The sequence below is a fragment of the Tachypleus tridentatus genome, chromosome 13, assembly GCF_004210375.1.
Source record: "Tachypleus tridentatus isolate NWPU-2018 chromosome 13, ASM421037v1, whole genome shotgun sequence".
In the NCBI taxonomy this organism is placed as follows: domain Eukaryota; kingdom Metazoa; phylum Arthropoda; class Merostomata; order Xiphosura; family Limulidae; genus Tachypleus; species Tachypleus tridentatus.
In genome coordinates this window covers 69,151,505-69,174,354 of record NC_134837.1, presented here as the reverse complement: position 1 = coordinate 69,174,354, position 22,850 = coordinate 69,151,505, and the positions used below count along the sequence as shown (strand labels likewise).

Here is a 22,850-nt window from a genome sequence, read left to right as displayed (position 1 = left end):
AAACAGGGATTTGAGGTACAGCAAATGAATACTGGTACAACAGATGAGGGGGACAATACGTATACACATCTAACAGCAACTGATCAAGATGTTGAACATAAAAACAATTTTAGGTGAAGGAGGAAAAAATAATAATCAGATTGAGGTTCTACACCTAAAAAATTAAAATGAAGAATGAAGGATTAAGGGTGATGGCATAGGAATGACAAAGTTGGCAAACTCTCCTGACCATCAACATTATGTGACTGACCAAACAAAACTGAGGTTGACAAAACAGAATCCAAATTATCATCATCCTGAATAAATTCTTCCTCATAAGCTTGTTCAAGGGGTAGGGGAGAATGAAGCAACTGCTGAAACAAAAAAGTGTCCACCTCCTTGTGAGTTAAAGCTTGAACTTCTTTGGTTGATATAATCAACCTACCTTGCTGAAGACTAGTGACATTACTATCCTTAATATTGGAAGGAAATTCATCATCCACCACCATAAAATTTGAATTAATCTTTCAGATTTGAATTCCAATTATAGAAGAATCCTTCAAAAATCGAAATATTTAAAACCATTTTTTTTAAGTTTAAATTGGTGAAGGTCTGAAACACTATAACAATAAAAAATACAAGCACATGGAGCAAATTAAACATGCATTTATGCATTGTAATGCCAGTCAAGAAAGTGAAGATTGTGCTGGAATAGTAGAAAGAACTACCTGCATCAGTATAGGTAGTGCACTATGATTGGTAGAGGGTAGTCACATGATATGCACATATTATGAAATGGGACAACAATAAAAGGACATAGTCTAGTATGCAGTTTGTGAAAAATGTTTAGCAATGGTTAAAGGGCAAATCAAGGTTGAGATAGCTTAGTTAGAATAGGTAGTACCATTTTGTAATTAAGCTCAGTTACTAAGAGTTGGAAAATATTGTCTGTTGAAATGTAATTAATCAAACTAATAAGGCATCCCTGTACTCATCTATCACAAAGCTGAACATTGATCATTCACTGTCTCATCTTTAGCTGTGACCTGCTGTATAGAAAGCATACTAGCTTCATTGATTTTTACACAAATTGCTTACCTGATCAAGTTCCTAATTAAAATAGCTACAAAATTAACCATTGTCTTCTTCAAATAAGCCTCTTATGGCTTTTCCTGAAATGTCCAACTTTTTCAAGACTAGCTTCATCTGTTGCAATAAGTCTCACAAAATGCAGCATCAAATTTACCAAGCAGTTTCAATAATTCCAGCAAAGTTATGATAATGTATTCTCTAGAAGATGTAGATATGAATCATCTCAACTCTCCCACACAGGTGTGATTCTAATTAGAGAACATTATCTCAGCTCTCCCAGAGAAGTATGAGGCTAATTACAGTACATTATCTCAACTCTCCCACACAGGTATGATACCAATTAGATTACATTATATCAACTCTCCCACACATGTATGATACCAATTAGAATACATTATCTCAACTTTCCCACACAGGTATGATACCAATTAAGAGTACATTATCTCAACTCTCCCACACAGGTATGATACCAATTAGAGCACATTATCTCAACTCTCCCACACAGGTATGATACCAATTAGAGCACATTATCTCAACTCTCCCATACAGGTATGATACCAATTAGAGCACATTATCTCAACTCTCCCATACATGTATAATACCGATCAGAGTACATTATCTCAACTCTCCCACACAGGTATGATATCAATTAGAATACATTGTCTCAACTCTCCCACACAGGTATGATACCAATTAGAATACATTGTCTCAACTCTCCCACACAGGTATGATACCAATTAAGAGTATATTATCTCAACTCTCCCACACAGGTACATAGAGTACATTATCTTAACTGCTGAAAGCTCACAGTATTCCAAAGCACGGATTGATATTTAAAGGATGCCCTATTCATGCATTTTCGAACATTCAAACTGACTTTATAACCTTGTATTCTGCTCAACAAACTAGAATTTTTGACATATTTTGTAATAGTTATTGTTGGCTAAATGTATACAATTTTATTCCACTAACACAGTTACAAGTTAAATTATCACTGATAAACTTTATTGACATTATTCTTTCTCTTATAATTATGTTTCCATTTCTCATTTAATAGTTACAGAATTAATTACCTTTTTCAGAGTAACCACCTCCAGTTGTAAGTCCTCCTTCGTTTTACTACTGTTTCCTCGTGAACTTATTCTGTCTGTTGGGGAAGTTTTACTTTTTGAAATCATTCTCATGTCAAACATGTTGTTTAATAACACAAAAATACATTAAGAATTAAGTTGTATGTATGATAAAAGTGTTCATATAGACATCATAATTAATAACACATTTTGACTTAAGAATTAACTTGTATGTGTGATGACAGAATTCATATAGACATCATAACTAATAACACATTTTGACTTAAGAATTAACTTGTATGTGTGATGACAGTGTTCATATAGACATCATAACTGATAACACATTTTGACTTAAGAATTAACTTGTATGTGTGATGACAATGACTATATAGACAACATTATTAATAATGCATTTTTACTTAAGAATTAACTTGTATTTATGATGACAATGTTCACACAGATATCATAATTAATAAACACATTTTAACTTAAGAATTAACTTGTATGTGTTATGACAATGATTATATAGACAGCATAATTAATAACACATTTTGACTTAAGAATTAACTTGTATGTACAATGACAGTGTTCATACAGACATAATTAATAACATCTATTGACCTAAAGAGAGTGAACTGAAGCATCTTTGACTGGCAGAAATTCCCAGGTGTGAAAAGAAGAATACCTTTCATCTTTAGTCAACTGATTTGAAGCCTATAGCTGATAAAACCACATCCCCAATCCTTAGATACCAACATCAGGAAAGAGGAAAAATCCAGAAGAGGTGAGGAAGCAGTAAACCTAATGTCTTAGGGTATATATTCAACTGTCAACAAAGGAAGAAAGGACGAAAATTAAGATAGAAAATTCCTTCAAATGGATACAGGAGGAAAATGAATGATTTTAACAAAGGGACAATTTATATAATCAGGCAAATTATATAGCATGAAGCATGTCTAGTAAAGATCAGTGATGATGAGAAAACCCACTTATAGAGAAAAATATATACGTAAAAATGGCTCGTTTGGATTGAGAACATTTTTATGTAGAGGAGCGAACAACGTTTTGACCTTCTTCAGTCATCGTCAAGTTCACAATGAAAGAGGTAACTGACCAATAGCTGACCACATGTTTGAAGGGGGTTGTGTATCTGAGTTTAGGAATGTAGAGGGCATGCTTAGATGTTTGAATATAGAATAAGTCTGGAAAAAAAAAAGAAAAAAAAGAGTTCAGCCATAATAGGAGGAAGGAGAGGAACACTGGGAACAGATAATGTACTCTGGCTCCCAGGTGCCTTCACAAATGAAATTAATTGTAAGAAGTATAAACTATAAAGAAAGATGAAAATGAAATATTCGATACACTGGAAATGTTAAGAAATTGTGTAGAGAAATATATGTTTGTGATATTATTTGTTGAAGAGAAGATATTAAACAAAAAATAAAACTTGTTAAGCCTTATCAAACAATACAGAACAAAGAATATTATTAAGTACCAGAATCAAATCTTAACCTAGCAATAAATATATAATATAATATCAGGAGAAGTTTGTGTGGACCCCAGATCAATTCCAGAACAACAGAAGATAAATAATTATGAAAATGAAATAGACATGTTTTTTTAATATTAAGTAAGTGTGTATTAACAATAATATATGCATGACACATGATGTAGAAAAAAAACAACCCAGGTAAACTAATGGCTAATATACCAGCAAGTTGAATTACAGGTAATTCTAAATTAACAATGGCCACAGTAAGCTTAAGAAAATGGTATAGGAGAAAAAGTACAACTAACATTAATTGCTAACCTGAAATTTAATATGTGTATTAACCAATTTAACAAAACTTATGTTATAAAATCCAAATAACTATATACAAAAGTAAAATAGTTCAAACAGCATAACATCTTATCTCTTCAAAGTCGACAGACTGTATGTCGAAATGCAAGAGCCCCTAAACTCGAGGCATTGAATAATCAATCTCCTGATGAAATAAAGCCAAATATCTTCCTGTGGAGAACTGCCACCTGAAACCTGTGTAAATGTGTTGATAGGACATATAACCTCTGAAGTGGTAATGTAGAATTAATAATGCAAAATGAATAAAGAAACACAACTGTATTGGTAGAAATAAATAAAAAGTACTTCTAAAAAAGTAATAAATTCCATAACTGGATAAAAATATAAAATAATTCAACAACAAAATAATTCAGTAAATTACAAATATCACTTCTGTTTTCAATAAAAAGCAAACTTCTTGAAAGAAATTAATACAAAGATATGAAAAGATAAAAAATAAATACTTCTGAAGAACACAAACCAAACATTACAATACTAGTACTGCAGAATGGCAAGTGATAATTTGGTAGAATTGAATAGAAGGAGTCATACGCATCAAGAGAGTATCACAATCTTATTGATGGAGGTTTGATGAATGATGACTTGCATGCAAGATGCATTTAAATGAGTTGAATCAAAATGGGTGGGAGCTTCAAGGCTTGCAGCTTGCAAAAAATATTTTTGCATACAAAGAGCAGCACTCAATGAGAATACCTATTTACCTAAGAAGAGGTACTGTACTGTACTGTATTGGAAAATGTATTATAAAACATTAAAATTTATGTTGAAAAATAACTGGAAGTATTCTAATGTCACTGTTTAGGATTAACTGTCACATGATAATGACATTTAGAGTCTACCTTGGAAGGAATACTGTCCATCTTTTGTTTTTTTAACAATGTTCTGTTTTAACCGTGCATCATGAAAAATCACAATTTCTTACTTTTGTTATGAAATGCATATTTATTTAATTATTTTCATTCATCCATTATCAGTATGATATCAGATGAAACTGATTTCCTCCTAAGAGTAATGGGAAATTTGAACAAATTAATTAAACAATTGTTCTAAATTTGCCCAAAATTGACTGGGTTCACAAAAAGAAAACAGAGAGACCAGACATAGTGAACAATCTAAATTTCATTACTCAGAACATGAACATAGTGTGTGTCTTCCCTTTAGATACTGGACAGTTGTTTTTACTGGACCTAAGCTGTTCTTTCTCCAAACTGCACTCAGAGAAGATTTCTACCAAACTGACTAAAGTTATTTAAATAACACAATAAGATCAGACAAACTCAGAGTGACTAGTGCTACTCACGTGACTTGTCTTACCTAACTGAACTTAACAAACACATCACCTGATCTACCTTTGGAGAACATTGCTTTGGACATTAATCTCAAACAAAGAACAAAGGTAGTTCAAATAAAAGTAACTGAACGTTTTAACTATATCTTATGTGAAAATTGAACAAACACAGGATGACTGACAAATTCTAAAAAAATGCTACTTTAAAAAGAGAAGGCAGAAAATGCATAATATGCTTATATACATACCACAAGAGTATCAGGTAGCCTAAAAACAGCATTGTAACATTTGTTCACAGAACTCTATTTAGAATAAAGATCACCATTTTAAATAAGAGAATATTGAAGTTGTTTGTTTTTGAATTTCATGCAAAGCTACAAGAGGGCTATCTACACTAGCCATTCCTAATATAAGTGTAACTCTAGTCATCATCACCCACTGCCAACTGCAAGTCAGCTACTCTTTTACCAATGAATAGTGGGATTATCCATCACATTATAATGTCCTCACAGATGAAAGAGCAAACAGTTTTACTGTAAAGGGGATTCAAACCTGTGACCTTTAGATCACAAGTAAAGCACCCTAACCACCTGATACTGAAGTAACAGCTAACAAGTATCTTATCAATGGAGAGAGTAAAACTTCAGGAAATGTCTACCTGACACTCTGAGCCCATTTCGTCGAAGATCATTTGTTCCTGCCCACTTTTTTCTCCCTCCACCTACTGAAGTAGCTGCCTTATCTCGTACAACTTGGGAAAGTGTCACTGTCATCTTAGAAGCAGACTTGACAGGGGGTGGAGGCATCGTTGTTTTAACAGTCGATGGAGGTAAAGGGCCATGCCATCCATGTGGTAGTGAAGCCACTAATTTATTGAAATAAAAGATTTTATACAAAATATATTGTGTAACACTAATAAACAAATATCTTTAAACTATTTAAACAGAAAAATTATAGATTGTTATCAAACGAGCTGGCAAAAACCATACTACCAGCTGCTATCTGCACAATGACAAAAATATACCATCAGCTATCATCTGTACACTGACAAAAACCATACCATCAGCTGCCATATACACAATGACAAAAATCATACCATCAAATGCCATCTGCACAATGAAAATTAACTTCTTCCAAAAGAAAAAACTTGACAGGACTTTAAAATATGTTAATCAACTTTGCAAGTTATTGTTTATAAACATTTTTACTGCAAAACTCTTGCTGAACTGGTCCTAGCACTTCAACTATCCCTAAAACTAAATGTTTTCATTTCTACTGACTTTTAATTTGTGCTCTTAATATTTTATCTGTAATAATATCCAATAGTTACAGTGCAGAGATTTTATAACAGTTTCTTATAATAATTCCATTTTGATGTACCACAATTAATAACATAAGAAAAAGTAAGATAACAAAAGATCATATTGTCCGCTAAAGCCAAAAACAACCTACCAAACAATCTAATTCAAATTCAATACATCCACTTAGATAAACAACAAAAGTGTAAAAAAAATCAAGTTAACAATATTAAACTCTACATCATCCAATAAAACATTCTATAAAATTATTAATATGAACACCGTTGATAAAAATTTCTGTATTTAGGCCTTCAAAACCAAAGCCTGATACCATTTGTATTCAGATTCATGATACTTTCATCTATCATCACACTATGGCAGTTAACTACATCATCTGCAACAGTATATTATCACATTGCCCATCAGTTGTATAGTGGTATGTCTTCAGAGCTACAATGCTAGAAACTGGGTTTTGATAACCATGGTAAACAAAGTATTGACAGCCCATTGTGCAGCTATGTGCTGAATTACAAACAACAACATATTACACTACAGTAGTTAACTAAATTATCTGTGGCAGTGTATTATCACACTGTGGTGGTTACCACATCTTCTGTGATGGTATTATATGACACTCTGGTGGTTACCACATCTTCTGTAACAGTATATTATCACACTACAGTGGTTACCACATCTTCTGTGATGGTATGTTATCACACTATGGTAGTTAACTAGATCATATGTGAGAAAATAAGAAATAAAATAATTAGGCTAAAAAGTCTCTGTATGTGTATAATAATACATTTCTGAAATAAATCTAATGGAACAAACAGATTGATTACTTTGATATCCTGTGAAGAAATAATTAAACAATTTATAAGTTTGTTGGTGCTTATTCCAGGATGTATAAAAAATGAAGGGTTTCAAGACCCACTTTTTTTAATACTTCATACAACACTCAACTGTAAATCAGCAATTATACTTATGTCTGTAATCATATATTCAATCCTGCTAGTACACTTATAAAGTTTTCAGTTTATTTACAGGCATAAATATTTTGAACTTCAGTTTATAAGTAACAGAGGTAAAAACTACAAGCTTAAAAACCACATTTGGTAAAATTTAAACTGCATATTAGTCTTACTACGACTTTTACTCATTGTTGGCTTGTAAAGCAAATTATCTGATGTTTTTTATTTAGAATATTCCAAATTTTTTCAGTTTCCTTATGCAAATTGTTTAGTAATCTGTAATGGTGTTTATTATTTATTCATTCTTAATCATTAAAATCAAACTGCAAGATTAAACTGTGTGGGCTTGTTCACATTGTAATTTTGAAAACTACAACATTTATTAAAAATAAAAGCTAGATCTTAGTAGAACAACAGAACTGGGGCTAGGGTACCTAATGTTCAACTTAGTTCTGAAGCCTTATCAATAGCATTAGTTACTACACTTTCATCATTAAACGCACATATTATATATAAAAAGATGCCATTAATTACACATACTTGAGAACAAAAGCTTGATTTCTTAAAAACTGGCAAAATAAACACGCAAGTTTCAAATCATTTACTGATTACACAATCTTGATAACCGGCAAAAATAATACTGATGATAGGCCTTACATCCATTCTTAAAAATTTGAACGAGCTACAACTAATATCGGTATCACTCTCGCTTTCGTTAGTTTGTAAGCAAAAAAAAAACACCACCACCAAAAAAAGGAGTGGGGATGAATAACGAAAATCAAAGTTATTACATAAACAGCCTTAACTACAATAAATTTGAGTGTTTCAATTCACTTGACGCATCTAAACCAGACTGTTTTCTTTAATATGGGCTTATCATTAAGTACATTTTCAAGTATCAAAATTACCGCTTCTTTTAAATTTATAATGGCTTACAACTTATCACGTATTGATATTATTGAGATTGCGTTTAGTTTTTATATTTTCACAATGTTCGAAAAATCTGGTTATCTAACGGGAAGTTGTCGCAAATACCTCACGACACTGGCTGTCCCATTCATCGAATTCACAAGAAACCAACGATTTTACCATTTCAGATAAAAAGTTGTCTTAGTACTATTGTAACATTATTCTTAAAAAATAATATATTTCTTTGAAAAGTATAATGGAATCAGTTTTTACATAAGTGTAAAATAAACAAGACAAATCATTTTTTTAAAGATCAGTAATTTGCATGTGCTAATACAGTGGCATTTATTCATATAAATGAGTTGTTGAATCCCTGGCTACGTATTTGATATTTATATACTTAGTTCAGGGCGAAATTTTAACTTTTTTGGCAGCGCAGTGCTGTTAAGGTAAACTTCAAAAACGAAGAATCATGTGTTAAGCTTCTCAGGTAAAGATATATCTACAGTGAGATTATTAAATAATAAAAACCCATGAAAAGCCGTATTTCAAATATTCAATTATTTTGTTTTTTAATTTCGCGCAAAGCTACACGAGGGCTATCTGCGCTAACCGTTCCTAATTTTGCAGTGTAAGACTAGAGGGAAGGTAGCTAGTCATTACCACCCACTGTCAACTCTTGGGTTATTATTTTACGAACGAATAATGGGATTAACAGAAACATCCTAACTCCCCATGGCTCGGGACAGCTCTTTCAGTAGGATACCCTAATTAACTTTCAACATCTTATTATTTATTCGTTGTTAATCATTAAAATCAAACTGTAATTAGTTTAGTGTAAGGACACTGGAAATACTACTGTAACCTGGAATAATAAAGTGGACTATTTCCAATTTAAGGCTGTCGTTTTGAATTTGCCTTTGCATCCAGACATGCAGATAAAGTTTCAGACATATGCATATTTTGTTGATGTATGGTTTGTTGGCTCATCTAAAGTCTCCAGGTCAAAAATGAGCTCAAAGTTGAGGTTACAACTGATTCTTCAGATATCTAATTAGGATTAAGGTACTCTAGCCTAGGCCTAACCCAGTATTTAGTAGTTCAATGTGCAGTACAGTTTACAATTGATTATATTTAATGTATGTGTACCAGTACAGAATGATCACTGTGTATATAGGCTACTTCAGTATGTGTTGTTGATCACAACTTGTTTTGGATTACTTTTTGGCTCACTATGGATTTACATATTACCACTAATATTGCTTCTTCCATACAGCTACCATAGCAACAACCTTAATGAAACCTTTGCAATGACTGAAAACTAATTCTCCTTAAACGGAATGAAGCCAGTCTCGAATGTTTTTCAACCAATCAGAATGCAGCAAACCAATAAAGGTATTTATGAATTCATGTTTACGTGTTGATGGACCTTGGTCTTAGGGTAACTTTCTGACAATCTCTGTCCAAATGTAGAACTAGAGTTTAGTATGTTTGACTGTCTTAGCGCTTTTCTTTATGAATTTCAGTGGTTTTCTAATCATTATAACTATATATGATCCATATTCTTTTGTGTTTTTTATTTTTGTTTCAGTATTTTTCAGACTGCAAGATAAAATGTGCTCAATTAAGTGGTGCACAAAAGAGAAAACTGGCAAAAAAGAACCAAAAAAGGCTTTGGATTTAGTGATCAAGACTGGAAAGCTGACTAATTTTTTCACTCAATTTACACAACATGATCTTCCATATCAAAAGCCATCTCCGCCATCAGAAGTCAGTTGTACTGCACCTGACTCTGAAAAGATTGAAGTTGAACCAAGCTCTAAATCTACAAGTACTACTTTGTCCACTTCAAGGTCAGAACATCATGATGTCGTTGAGGTGTCACAGGCTGGCTTAACTGGCACTAGTCTTACAAGCGATCTCACTTTGCCTGTAAATTATCCTGATATCTCTAGTGTTAATTGATGCAAGTTGCTCTAGAAGACAGTCTGAAGTTGAAATAATTGCTGAAAATGAAAATCAACTGAACTATGGTAAAAAGCTTCATTTTACAAAAGATGAAGAAACTAAAGCAAAAGATCCAGGGTTGTGGCTTGATTTCTCTGCTGATGATATGGCTTATTGTATTGCTTGTGGATCCACTGACTGTCAACACCACAATGGGCCATTGGCAAATCTTGCCAAACTTACAATAATGGCAAACCAACGAGATACTGTTCGCAAAAACTTTTCTTTTGTGTAAAAGCCAATGGTGAGCAATATAAGAGAGAGTTATTGTATTCACCATCAACAGGGTCAGTTTACTGCTTTGTTTGTAAACTTTTGCCCCTAAATTTCCTCGCATTTTGTTGAAAGAAAAGGGTTCAGTGTCTGGCGAAATACTACTGTAATTAATCATCATGAAAGAAACATTACTCACCGAGACTCTATGCTAACATACTTAACTCGCAGACAAGGTTTATGCTTGCGACAAGAGCTGGAAAAACAAATTAAAGAAGAGTTCAATTACTGGAAACATGTCTTGGAGCGTGTAATAGATGTTATTTGTATGTTAGCTGAACGTGGCCTGGCTTTTCGAGGAACAGATGAAAAATTTGGTTCACTGCAGAATGGGAATTTTTAGGGCTCCTTGAGTTCACAAGTCAGTTTGATCCATTTTTAGCAGGGCACATTTTGAAATATGGAAATCTGGAAAAGGAAATCCTTCTTGCTTGTCCAATACCACCTGTGAAGAACTCATTGAAACAATAGCTCAGGAGGTCCATCCGTTCATTGTTAATGAAGTAAATTCTTCTGGTTATTTTAGCTGGTCAGTTGATTCGACGCCAGATCTATCACATATAGATCAGTTAAGTGTTGTACTTCGATACATAAAAGATGGGCAGCCTATTGAACGCTTTTTAACCTTTCTGGAACTGACAAGCCATACTGGTGAGGAAGTGACAAACCAGGTATTGCAGTACTTATGTGAAGTTTGCAAACTTAATTTTTCAAAATGTAGGGGTCAGTCTTACGACAATGCTGCTAACATGTCTGGGCGTTATGAGGGGATGCAGCAAAAGATTGTAGAAGAAAATTAATTTGCCATATTTATGCCCTGTGCAGCCCATTCACTAAATCTGGTAGATCAAAATGCTGTTGACTGCTGTCAAGTGACAGTTAATTTTTTCTCTACAATGCATTTGCTCTATACACTTTTCTCAGCCTCAACCAGCCGATGGAAGATTCTTAAAGCTTGTTTTGGAAACGAAAGTGTGTTAAAATCCCTCTCTGACACCAGATGGGAGGTACATGCTTTGGCAGCAACAGCATTTTTGAAGTCTTTCTTTAATATTTTGAAAGCTTTAGAATGTCTAGTTGAAAGTCAGTCACAAAAGAGAGACACTAGAAGAGAAACAGACAATAGTGCAGATAAGATGCAAGAGCTAGAATTTATTTTTATGTTAATCATGTGGGATGAAATTTTGCAAAGTTTCATAAAGCAAGTCAAGTTCTGCAAAATGAGGATGTGAACTTAAAAACGTGTGCAGATCTGTACAGGCCATTAGCTGACCAACTACGCACTTTAAAGGATGACTTTGAAAAATATGAAGCAGTTGCAAAGGAAATACTACCAGATTTTGATTACAATGCAGCTCAAACTCGCAAACGTGTCAGAAAGAAGGTACTCAGTGACTGAGGTGCACAAGAAGTAGATTTGAATGCTAGAGATAAATTTCGTATCACCACTTTCTACACAATTGTTGACAAACTAGAATCCCAGATGAGGAGAAGAGGAGAGGTGTGCAAAGAAATAGCAAACGGATTTTCTTTCCTAAGTGATGTGCTAAATGATGTCACTTCATCTGCTGAAACTGAAAGGTACTCTCAGTGTTCCCAAAAGCTAATTGATGCTTACTCAAAGGACTTGGACATTAATTTTTCTGTCAAGCTTCAGCAGTTTTACTTATATGCGCGCCATAATTTCAGTGCAACAACAACTGTGAAAACCAGATTTAGTCATGCTGAACTTTATAAAATAATTTCAGGACATAAAACTGAGTGTGCGTTTCCAAATGTAGACATTGCATTGCATATATTTTTAACATGAGTAGTTACAAATTGCACAGCTGAGCGCTAATTTTCTCAACTCAAGCAAATTAAAAATCCCAACATAACAACTATGCGACAAAAAAGGCTGGATGCCTTGTCTTTGCTAAGTGTAGAAGCAGATTTCTTACGCCAAATTAGTTCTGAGGATTTGATCAAAGACTTTGCAATTAAAAATCTAGAAGAAAACTTTTTTGAAATTTAAATAAATATTCAGGTATAAGTAAATAATTTGCTTACAGGGATTTAAGTTCAAAGTGAGAATTTTTTGAATAAAAGGGTTTTGAATATTTTTTTCATTTTTGTTAATATCAAAGTGAGAATTTTTAATAACGAAGTGTGACTTTGTTAACATCAAAGTGAGGTTGTTAACTCAGAGTGAAAACAAATATACAGTAAAAATAATTCTTTTTAATTATCATTAATCAAACAAGTGATTTACCTCATCATTTCTAAATAAAAGGCCTCAGTCATTGCTTGATTTTGATCCATGCCTAATCTGTTAAATAAATAAATAAAAAATTATTTAATATAGTTGTGAGGATTTACCTGGAAGAAAACTGAAGAAGGGTCATAAATTTTCAAACTTTTGTTTCACTTTCAGCACTTATTGACTCTTAATGTCTTGTCAGTTAAGCAATGGAGGTGCCGAGGGGAGCAACATTGTTGGGCTATGTTTAGGACATCAGTTGCCCTTAATCCGGCTACGAGAATACCAAGTCTGTAAGTAAGCTAAATTCCAGGGGTAAAGACAACATAACTTACACTAGAATTATGATTTTGTTCAGTCTATGTAAAATATAGAAGAAACAAATAGACTTTTCAATACTCCTACGACCTTCACAGTACCTTATTTAGTATTCTCTCAAAGGTTGTGTACAATATACCACGCTGTTTTTGTTGTAGACTGGTAATAACACAACAACAATAATACTAATAATTACAAATGGGTTGTTTTAAGAGGATTTTTTTTGTAATCCTAACGTGTGTTTTTGTGCATTTTTATATGTGTACATTTTTATCAGTTAATAGTGGAAGCTCTAAAGTGTTGTTTGAACTGAATCTTTACTGTTTAGGGTGCTTTTTGTCAGAAAGTTCTATTAGGGATTTGTGCAATTCTTTGTAATCAATATTTTGAACCAATATTGTGGTTCATGATAGTATAGACTATTGGATTAATAGACCTCATGACGGAAGAAATAGTTTCAAAGACATACGGGACCTAGATATATGATTATTATACGATTAATCCTAGGTGTTTGCTTTTCACTGCATTCAGACTCAGATCCAAACAGAAATATTTCTTAAATTTAGTTTAATCAATGCTTAGTGTAAGTATTCTAAAAGTAGATAATACATAAAGTATTTATAAAAGACCCACATTTAACTTACGACATTTAGATACAGCTTACATCATTGTTCCCCTTCCTGGATTGTTAAGTTAATTGAAGAACCCTAATACAGAAAATAAGACACTACTATAAGCTGTTCATTCACTAAGTCTTTCTTAGAGATTTTCTCTTCTAAAACCAATGATGTACAAAGGGTTTGATTTTTGTTATCACAGGTCAATAGGGTGCTATTGCTATAGAAGTTCTTAGTTGGTAGGTGGTTGGATGAATCCATTGACTCTTCTAAATTTGATAATACCCTAGAAGTAGTCTCAACAAGAACTCTCTGCTCTTCAGCAGGTTGAAGTTCTGCTTACACCTTCTTCTCTGCAGTTACTTGGTTGTCGTTTTCCCTCACTGATAGAGTTCCAACAATGATAACAGTCAATGATCTGGGCTTGAATAACTTCTTTTACAAACATCAACTGAATATTTTGGTTTCATAAAGTCGTGTACAACATATTTATTCTTCACATCTAAGAAAACTCTTCCAATCCCCAATCGTTCATGACAAACTGGAGTATTCGATTCCACAATGCACTACTCACTAGATGAATAATTATTGCTGTCGGCTTCTTACATCGGTATTCCATTTCTTGATTGTACAATGGTGAATGTCACTGTTTCTACTCGGTATTTAACTTCTAGCATAATAATTGCAATGTAATGTATGGGGATTTCCTGATCGTAGAATAGAAAGCTATTTGAAACTAGCATGAAATAATTTCCAAAAAATGTACCTTTTTTCAAGATAATTTACCCAAATGACATGAAGTTTTCTACAATAAAGGTAATTTTCCTTTTCCCTAAAGTTTATGTACACTTACTTTTTGCACCAATCTTGTTTTTTTTTTCTTGAACTCTGTAAGCAATTTCTTATCTTTCATTAACCTTTTCTCAACGGGTAAAAGTTCAAATGCCATGTCATTGCTTTTGTTGACTTGCTTTCAAAATTTTATTGAACTACTATTTTATGAATTAATGACATTAAGTTTAGAACCAAACTGTAGATTATAATTCAAAATTTAATATTATATATGAATCAGTTTCTTCATTTAGAAGTAAATATTAAAGAATATATCTAAATATAGATTAGTCAGTCACGTGGTATGTTGAATGTAGGCCTGTCTAGAATTAGATGTTTGTGATGTCAAAATACTAATACTTGGACAATCAATTACACGTGTGTAACCATTGTATATACTGCAAGTTTCCTCATCAACAAGTCCAATGATAACATAACATGTTTTTTATTCATAGTAGATGGAACATTTCCAGCTAAATTTCTTCACATAAGTCCAACTCATTCTCTTTTATTCATGTCCCATTAGCTTTGTGTTCTTCTTTTGATTTGTTCGGGCTCTGTCTTTTTAGTTTGTTAGCAATTGATGTTTCCATACAGTCTCGACTGTAATGATCTGGTTTCATACATTTATAACAATTACTTATTTCTGATATCACTTGAGAACTCTTATTCCATACATACATTTACCTACAGCTCTTAGAAATACTCTCTTTAGCTCTTCTCTTAAATCCCTGTGTCTGTTTTCTATTTTTTTTCTCTTTCTTTGTGGTCTTCTTTCATTTTTCTCAGTCCACTTTTAGTTTTGTGTATTTTTTTGGTTTTCTTTATTTTTTGTCTGTTTCTCTTTATCTTAATAGTTAATAATTTAATAAGTTCTAATAACACATTGCGTCTAATCACAGTTCTAGGTCTTGTTGTCACTATCTTCCCAGTTGTTCTATTTTATTACATTCTTACATTCGTGTTTGATATTGTTCTTTTGTTGGAGTGTTCTTTCAAGCCATCGCGTGAAAACAACTACAAGTTCAGTCCACGAAAAAAGAGCAGATTAATTTAATTCTTCCCTGACATATATGCAAGCTTGAACATTGTGGAATTTGTAGGTCACTTTTATAAACAACGCTACATGTATTCTACTAATGTAGTGAGTAAATTGACATGCAGCTCTTTATGGCTAAAACGATAAACACTTTGAATTGTACATCTTACCCGTTAGGAACAACTCTACAGTCTTCTTAATGCTTTACTGGAACTTGTACTTATAATTCCGAATTTACCAAAAAATTGCCGTTAAAACTTTTGGAATTTTCCTTGGTTTAATACCTCCCCTTTAGTGGTACAGCAGTAAGTCTGCAGACCCACACTACCAGAAACCAGGTTTTGATACCCCTGGTGGGCAGAGCACAGATAAACCATTGTGTAGCTTTGTGCTTAATTCCAAACAAACAAATTCTAGGCCTAATCTTTTCGGTCTTGACATAGCGTTTATTTGAACTTAGTTTTCATGAAGTTTGGTTTGATTTGAATTTTGCGCAACAGTGGCGGCGCCAAGGGGGCTTACCCTCCAAATGAGCCAAGCCCCCCTCAGTCCCCAATATTGTTACATACATATATTCATAAAATATGGAAAACACAATCGTCGTTGTTGCTTGACAATTAATATCAAAGAGACATATATCTAGAACTCAACGTCATGTGTCCCATAGCAACGTACTGAATGCACTGAAACTCATGCACTGTATTGCCGCTCCCTGTGTAATGCTATACTATCTTGAGCTTTGACGAAGATTAGACAACCACGTTGATTTCAAGTTATAACAGATCATCAGGGATTTCACTTGATAAACCAAAGATTTCACAGGTATTTACCCATTAATTTCATTCATCTTTTATTGAAAAGTAAAACGTAGCATGCATGTATAAGTGTATTGTGTATTGGTCAAAACTATGAAGCATTTAGCTGGTGTTGTGTCCTCTGTGACATCATTTTGCATTGTGTATCAGCCATCCAAAAGTGTACTGATGATTGTGGCATACACTTAAAATTGTGACTTACAATCCAATTAATGTTATACTTATGATTATATAATAACCTAACATGTTAACTGACCAAATAATATTTCTAAGCAATTCTAGAATGAATTTTAAATTGTCATTAGGCTATTTAGAAGTGCCTAATTTAATGTAATGTAGTAGTTACATTATTGTAACAGGTGCTTGTCACACTTATGATAATAAGAACAATATCACAATCATACAGGCCAAACTGTGATTTGGCCTAAATTCCCTAAATTCCACCCAGTTGAGCTTACTCTTTTACATATACTCATATTTTCATAAACGGATTATTTCTAATTTGTAATAATGAATTATTAATCAGAGTATGAGTTTCCAATGAAAACTGCATTGAAAACGCAGTACAAAATAGCACACCTTTCTGAAATGTACCTTGGTATTTACATTATTATAATTTACCATCTATACTTCATATTGATGGCATTTTGGGAAGCCCCTTCACAGTTTACCTCAGCCCCCCCCCCAACGAAAATATCCTGGCGCCGCCACTGTCGCCCAAAGCTACATGAGAGCTATCTGCACTATCCGTCCCTAATTTAGCAGTGTAAGACTAGGGAGAGGAAGCAACTAGCCATCACCACCCACCGTCAACTCTTGCTCTTGGGCTACTCTTTCACCAATGAATAATGGGATTGACCGAGAGTATAACGCCCCCCACGGCTGAAAGGGCTAGCATGTTTGGTGTGACGGGGATTCGAACTCGCGCCCCTCAGATTACGAGTCGAATGCCTTAATCACCTGGCCATGCCGGGCCGTTTTCATGAAGAGTAAATACCTTCCTTACTTGGTTAAAAGCTGTTCAACCGAAACGATAATATATGCTTATTAGATATGATGGAGGCATCTGAACTTCAGATTTAATTAATTTTATTACTTTTTTCTTTTAAATGCATCTTTTATTATTTTTACTTACAATTTCATCACTTGATGTGCCACATCTGAAAAAAAAAAGTATTTGCCAAAACGAAGTTCTTTTTAGACCTGGTGCAGGTTTTTGATGAAAGCGACATCTTTTATTCAAAAAAATATTATAAAGTATTCAGTACTGTTTATATCTTAATTGCTTCAAGTAAACGTGGTATTTGTTGAAGCTACATCTCTAACTGGTGAAAATTATGTTAAGTACGATAATTATAAAACTATATTGAATCAAATATATTACGTGTTGATTCTCAAAGAAATCCTGTTGTAATTTTTTTCAATCACACAAAATACCAGTTCATCTCAGACTTTTATGTGAGTTGGAAGGAAAACTTGAAATACATTTTATACAACAACAAACAACTAACACCATTAAAACACAAATTAAAGTGGTTATAAACTTTTAAGATTTACAAGACTTACTAAGCTAAAAATATTTTCCCATCACAGCACAGAGTGAAAACAATTCAAAATCAGTGCAAAATAAATATCTGATTTTCAATATTACAATAACGATTGTTTTCCTTTGTTAATGTAACATGCATCTACAGTGGTCTAGGTATGCTACGTTTGGAGCTGCTATAGCACAGGTCGAAATGTAGTTTTCACGGTATGACGGCTAGATCAACCTCGTAGCATAATCCATCCAAAACGAACCATTACTATCCACTAATATATCGTTGTTTTCCTTTCAAGTCATAACCGTTGGGATTCTGGGAGTGCCACCGCCACGCGTCTTGACCTATAATGCATGGTAAATTGATTTTAGCTTTCACGTACTGAAATACAAATACTCGTATTAAAAAATAATATTAATTGATAAATAAACAAATAATGATCCAAACGTACATATCTTGAAAATATCTGTGATTTAATTTCTTCTTTGACAAATTCAGATGTTTATTGAAATGTTTTTAAGCAATTAAATTGAAGACAAAAGATTAGAAAGCGTGATTGATAACTGGGTAACGGTCACGTTAATCTGTAGAATGTTGAGCACATTATTTTAAAAACGATTTTAAATATGGAGATCAGCACATCACCTGACAAATGTAGCCAAATAAAGCCGCGGTGGAACGAAATGTATAAAAACTGCATTTTGACATTGTCTTTTTGTCATGATATAATACACTATATAGTGTAGATGCTACTGATTTAGTTGTTTTGTGAATGAATATTTTATGATTGTTTAGTTTTGTTCATAACGAGAGTTTATTTTAACGTTAATGTTGTGACAAGTTTAGTTACGTAAATCGGTAGCAGTTGTATGTTATGTTTGTAACTTACTGATGTCCAGATTATCGGAAGTCGCGTGAACGTTATTGATGCCTAGGATATAGCAAGTAGACAAGTGAAAACATATAAATATTATGTGATGAGCGGGAAAAATACGTAAGTGATAAACGTGTAAATAGTGTGTGGTAAGTGAGAAATGCAGAGACAATGACAGAAAAGAGGAGAAACATATGTGGGAGAGAGACCACTTTTGTTGAAAGTTAAGAAGAATAGTTCATTTCGTCAAAGAGTATTCTAAAGTAATTGAACCTGCCTGTGTGGACTTTGACAAAAAGTAAACATTTATTGTAAGTAAGCCTGAATACAAAAATAAGCAGACGATTTTATAAATATAGTATAGAAAAGTTTAAGTGAACTATGCTCGAATAATTTGGCTTTTTAGCCCTAAGTGGACCTTTGACAACAAGAAGAGAAGTATATAGTGTTTATGGTATGTTTATGATCAACTATAGTATAAAAAACTTGCTGTACATGTTTAACTTGTTCTGAATTTATATATTATTTTGAAAACGAGTGAAGTGAGCGATGTTTTTTTAAATTTACTTCCAACAAGTCAGACATTTTTCTTTAAAAGAAACCTAAAACCAACAACAACAACACAGTACATAATTATACTATTAAGACGGTATAAGCAAAAGTCTTTAATAAATTGACAGTTGTCAAACACAACATCTGACACTTTTCCAATGTAGCGAAATACCAGTAATAAGTGATCGGTTTCCCTTAATTGTATATAACAGCCTGTTCTGACGCAAAATATTCACACATCCAGACAATAAAGAGTTAAAATTGAGGATCCGGAATTTCTATAAATGTGGGTGTTCAGGCGCTAGTTATAAGCTCACTTGGCTGTTTTACTTCGCTTAAGGTGTTATAGATTCCTACAAACAAACTTAAATTTCTGAGTTAATTTCGAAACTTAGCAAAACCACCTGAGCACTATACTATAGCTTGAATCTCACACGAGTATAGTTTTATTGGTCTTTCAGAATAAATAAAATTGTCTAAGAATAATCACAGCCGGTCCTATTTATTTGTTTGTTTCGAATTTTGCACAAAGAAGGGTTATTTGTTACTAATTTAGGAGTGATAGAAAGTTAGTCAGTACACCTCTTGTCAGTTTAGTATTCACTTATTGTGTTTTATGTTTTTACCTGTTACAACACTAAATTGAAAACCAGATTAAAATTACTCATCATCTATGGAAAATAGAACTCCACGAGTAAATTTCATATTTAAAAACTATATTATTTTAAATAATTTTGTTTTGTAACCAATAGTCATATACCCATAATCAACTTAGCACATAAATAGTTTGGGAAATATGTTTAAAAAAGCCGACTGGAACAAAATTATTAGAGTTGATTAAAACTACTTACACATCTTCTCCAAACCCCGTTCAGCTTTCCATCCAAGTTCTTTTTCAGCTAAAGTAATATCTGCGTAAGATGCGACGGCGTCGCCCGACCGGCGCGGCACAATGCGTTTGGAAATTATTTTTCCTGAGGTTTTCTCAAGAGTTTCTATTACCTCAGTAACAGTATATCCTTTACCAGATCCTAGATTATAAGCCTAGTAAAAAAGTTATTACGAGTTAGGCTGTTATATCAATAGCATATTTGACAATAAAACACACACATATATATGTATATCACATTTAGAACTTTTAAAGGTATCGGCATAGGTTTCCAAAAATTCAGAAATTTCCATTTTAAAGTGTTTATTTTTAAATGCATTTCTGTTTTTTTGATGGTTTGATATTAACATATAGTGAAGTCCATCACGTGTGCGATTTTGTGGATATGCATATAAGTAAATGAAAATTAACACACCCATGAAAACCAGTTAATTAGGAATTATTTGGTCAATATATTATATGTGAAAACATTAACCAGGAGGTGTTTGTTTATTAGATTATCTTCGTTGTATATTGTCTGTTTATTCCGAATGTTTGCGCGAAGCTTCCCAAAGGTTATCTGCTTATTAATGTCTGATTTTGAACTCATGTAGCGGAGGAAAAACAGTCAGTAATCAACTCCTGGTCTTGTTGAATAATAAGATGTCATTGTACCAATTGTGACGCATCCACGGCTTCAAGGTGTAGGTTGTTTTTTAGTGGCAGTGGGACCGTTTGATCCGCAGTCTAGCATGCTAACCACTAAGACTCCCGGTTCCTTCTTTAAGAAAAACTATTAATTAGTGGATATTTGGTTGGCAGTTCATCTTCATTGTGTACAGTCTTTAATTACACTTGCTTGTTTGTTTGGAATATTTTGTTTAAAATTACACAAGCGCTACCTCTGCTTAGTCCCTATACTAGAGGGAAAGAGGCTGGCCAACGGTGTCCACTACAACTAGACGGGAAGAGGCTGGTCAATGGTATTCACCACCACTGGAGGGAATGATGCTGGTCAACGGTATCTACCACCAACTCATACCTACTCTATCTTTACCTAATAAATAGCTGAATTTTACTGCCACTTTTATAACATGACTACAGTTCCAAAAACGCAAGGTGCATTTCTGCAGCAACATATGGGGAACCACGGCTCCTCCATTATGTACTGACTGAATTACTTGGCACCTAAAGTAATTAAAACAAAGTGCAACTCTGTTACCAGTGGACTCCTCAAATTAGAAGTATGGGTATAAAGAAGTAATAGACAAAACTAATATCTTAAACAAAACGTACTAACAATGCTTTGATATTTTAATCAAAGCCCCACCTATTGATTTCAGTTATAATTATATAGATTAACTCAACAGCAAGACATAAGTGCTTCGGAACTGTTGGGGTCACGGTTTCCTAGACAACTTGTCTTCGATTAATGTGTAAAATATGTGGTGTATTTGTTGTTACTGTTATATTGGCTACCTGTCTTATATCATTTTAAACTGAGTATAGATGCAAACTTATGAAGAAAAATAAGATGTGTCCAAAATAAGACTCACCATTTGATAATAGGTTTAATTTGATATATGACAACAACATGCAGTATTCTCACCTTCCAGCCTGAGAAATTAGAATAGAAAAGTTTGTTAAGAGCGTTAAGATGACAAGAAGCAAGGTCACTGATGTGGACGTAATCTCTCATGGCTGAAATAAAAGAAATATGACAAATTTCACTAAAAACTGCATCAAAGTATGGAGGGAGAGGTATTTGTGTATTAATATAAATATAGAACTAACTTTAGCTTCAAAAACACTGTATATTAAAAATAACTTTAACTCAAATCTTCAACTCAGGTACAAACCAACACCCATTCTTAACACACACTATCCATAGATAAACTCAAACAAAATCACCCTTAACACAAACATCAAGTAAAACCATCCAGACATACATCTTTAACTTAAATTTTCTACAGAAAAAATCGAACAAAACCATGTAAACTCCTGCCCTTAACACACATTATAGTTGAAACTCAATAAAAATCCCAGACATCCATCCTTAATACACATACATACTCCATAGATAAACTCGAACAAAGCTATGCAGATTCCCACCCTTAACACACATTATAGTTGAAACTCAATAAAAATCCCAGACATCCATCCTTAATACACATACATACTCCATAGATAAACTCGAACAAAGCTATGCAGATTCCCACCCTTAACATACACTATAGTTGAAACCCAATAAAACCACCCAGACATCCATCCTTAACAGTTACACATATACTCCTTAGATAAATTTAAATGAAACCATGCCGACTCCCACCCTCGACACACACTGTAGTTGAAACCCAATGAAGCCACACTAACATCCACTCCTTAACAAAAAACAGCGTGTAATACAG

At 33.3% G+C, this 22,850-nt stretch overlaps 2 protein-coding genes across 9 annotated transcripts in view; both read right to left on the bottom strand.

The window, feature by feature from the left end:
* Positions 1-13,030, bottom strand: part of LOC143238633 (uncharacterized) — a 57,481-nt gene extending 44,451 nt beyond the window's left edge. For 3 of the 6 annotated variants that reach the window (XM_076479029.1, XM_076479030.1, XM_076479033.1), the window contains exons 1-3: positions 8,100-8,573; positions 5,949-6,155; positions 2,145-2,218 (exon numbers count right to left, since the gene is read on the bottom strand). In XM_076479029.1, the coding sequence (XP_076335144.1) occupies positions 2,145-2,218; positions 5,949-6,155; position 8,100 (282 nt within the window). In that variant the 5' untranslated portion in view covers positions 8,101-8,573. Of the gene's footprint in view, positions 1-2,144; positions 2,219-5,948; positions 6,156-8,099; positions 8,574-8,594; positions 8,657-12,999 lie in introns of those variants that run through there. The other 3 variants (XM_076479031.1, XM_076479034.1, XM_076479032.1) reach the window with 2 other exon arrangements.
* A 5,020-nt stretch (positions 13,031-18,050) lies between these two features.
* The window catches only part of LOC143238634 (UDP-glucose 4-epimerase-like), a 53,265-nt gene continuing 48,465 nt past the window's right edge, over positions 18,051-22,850 (bottom strand). For all 3 annotated transcript variants that reach the window (XM_076479037.1, XM_076479038.1, XM_076479036.1), the window contains exons 7-9: positions 22,052-22,143; positions 20,426-20,618; positions 18,051-18,492 (exon numbers count right to left, since the gene is read on the bottom strand). In XM_076479037.1, the coding sequence (XP_076335152.1) occupies positions 18,413-18,492; positions 20,426-20,618; positions 22,052-22,143 (365 nt within the window). In that variant the 3' untranslated portion in view covers positions 18,051-18,412. The remainder of the gene's footprint in view (positions 18,493-20,425; positions 20,619-22,051; positions 22,144-22,850) is intronic.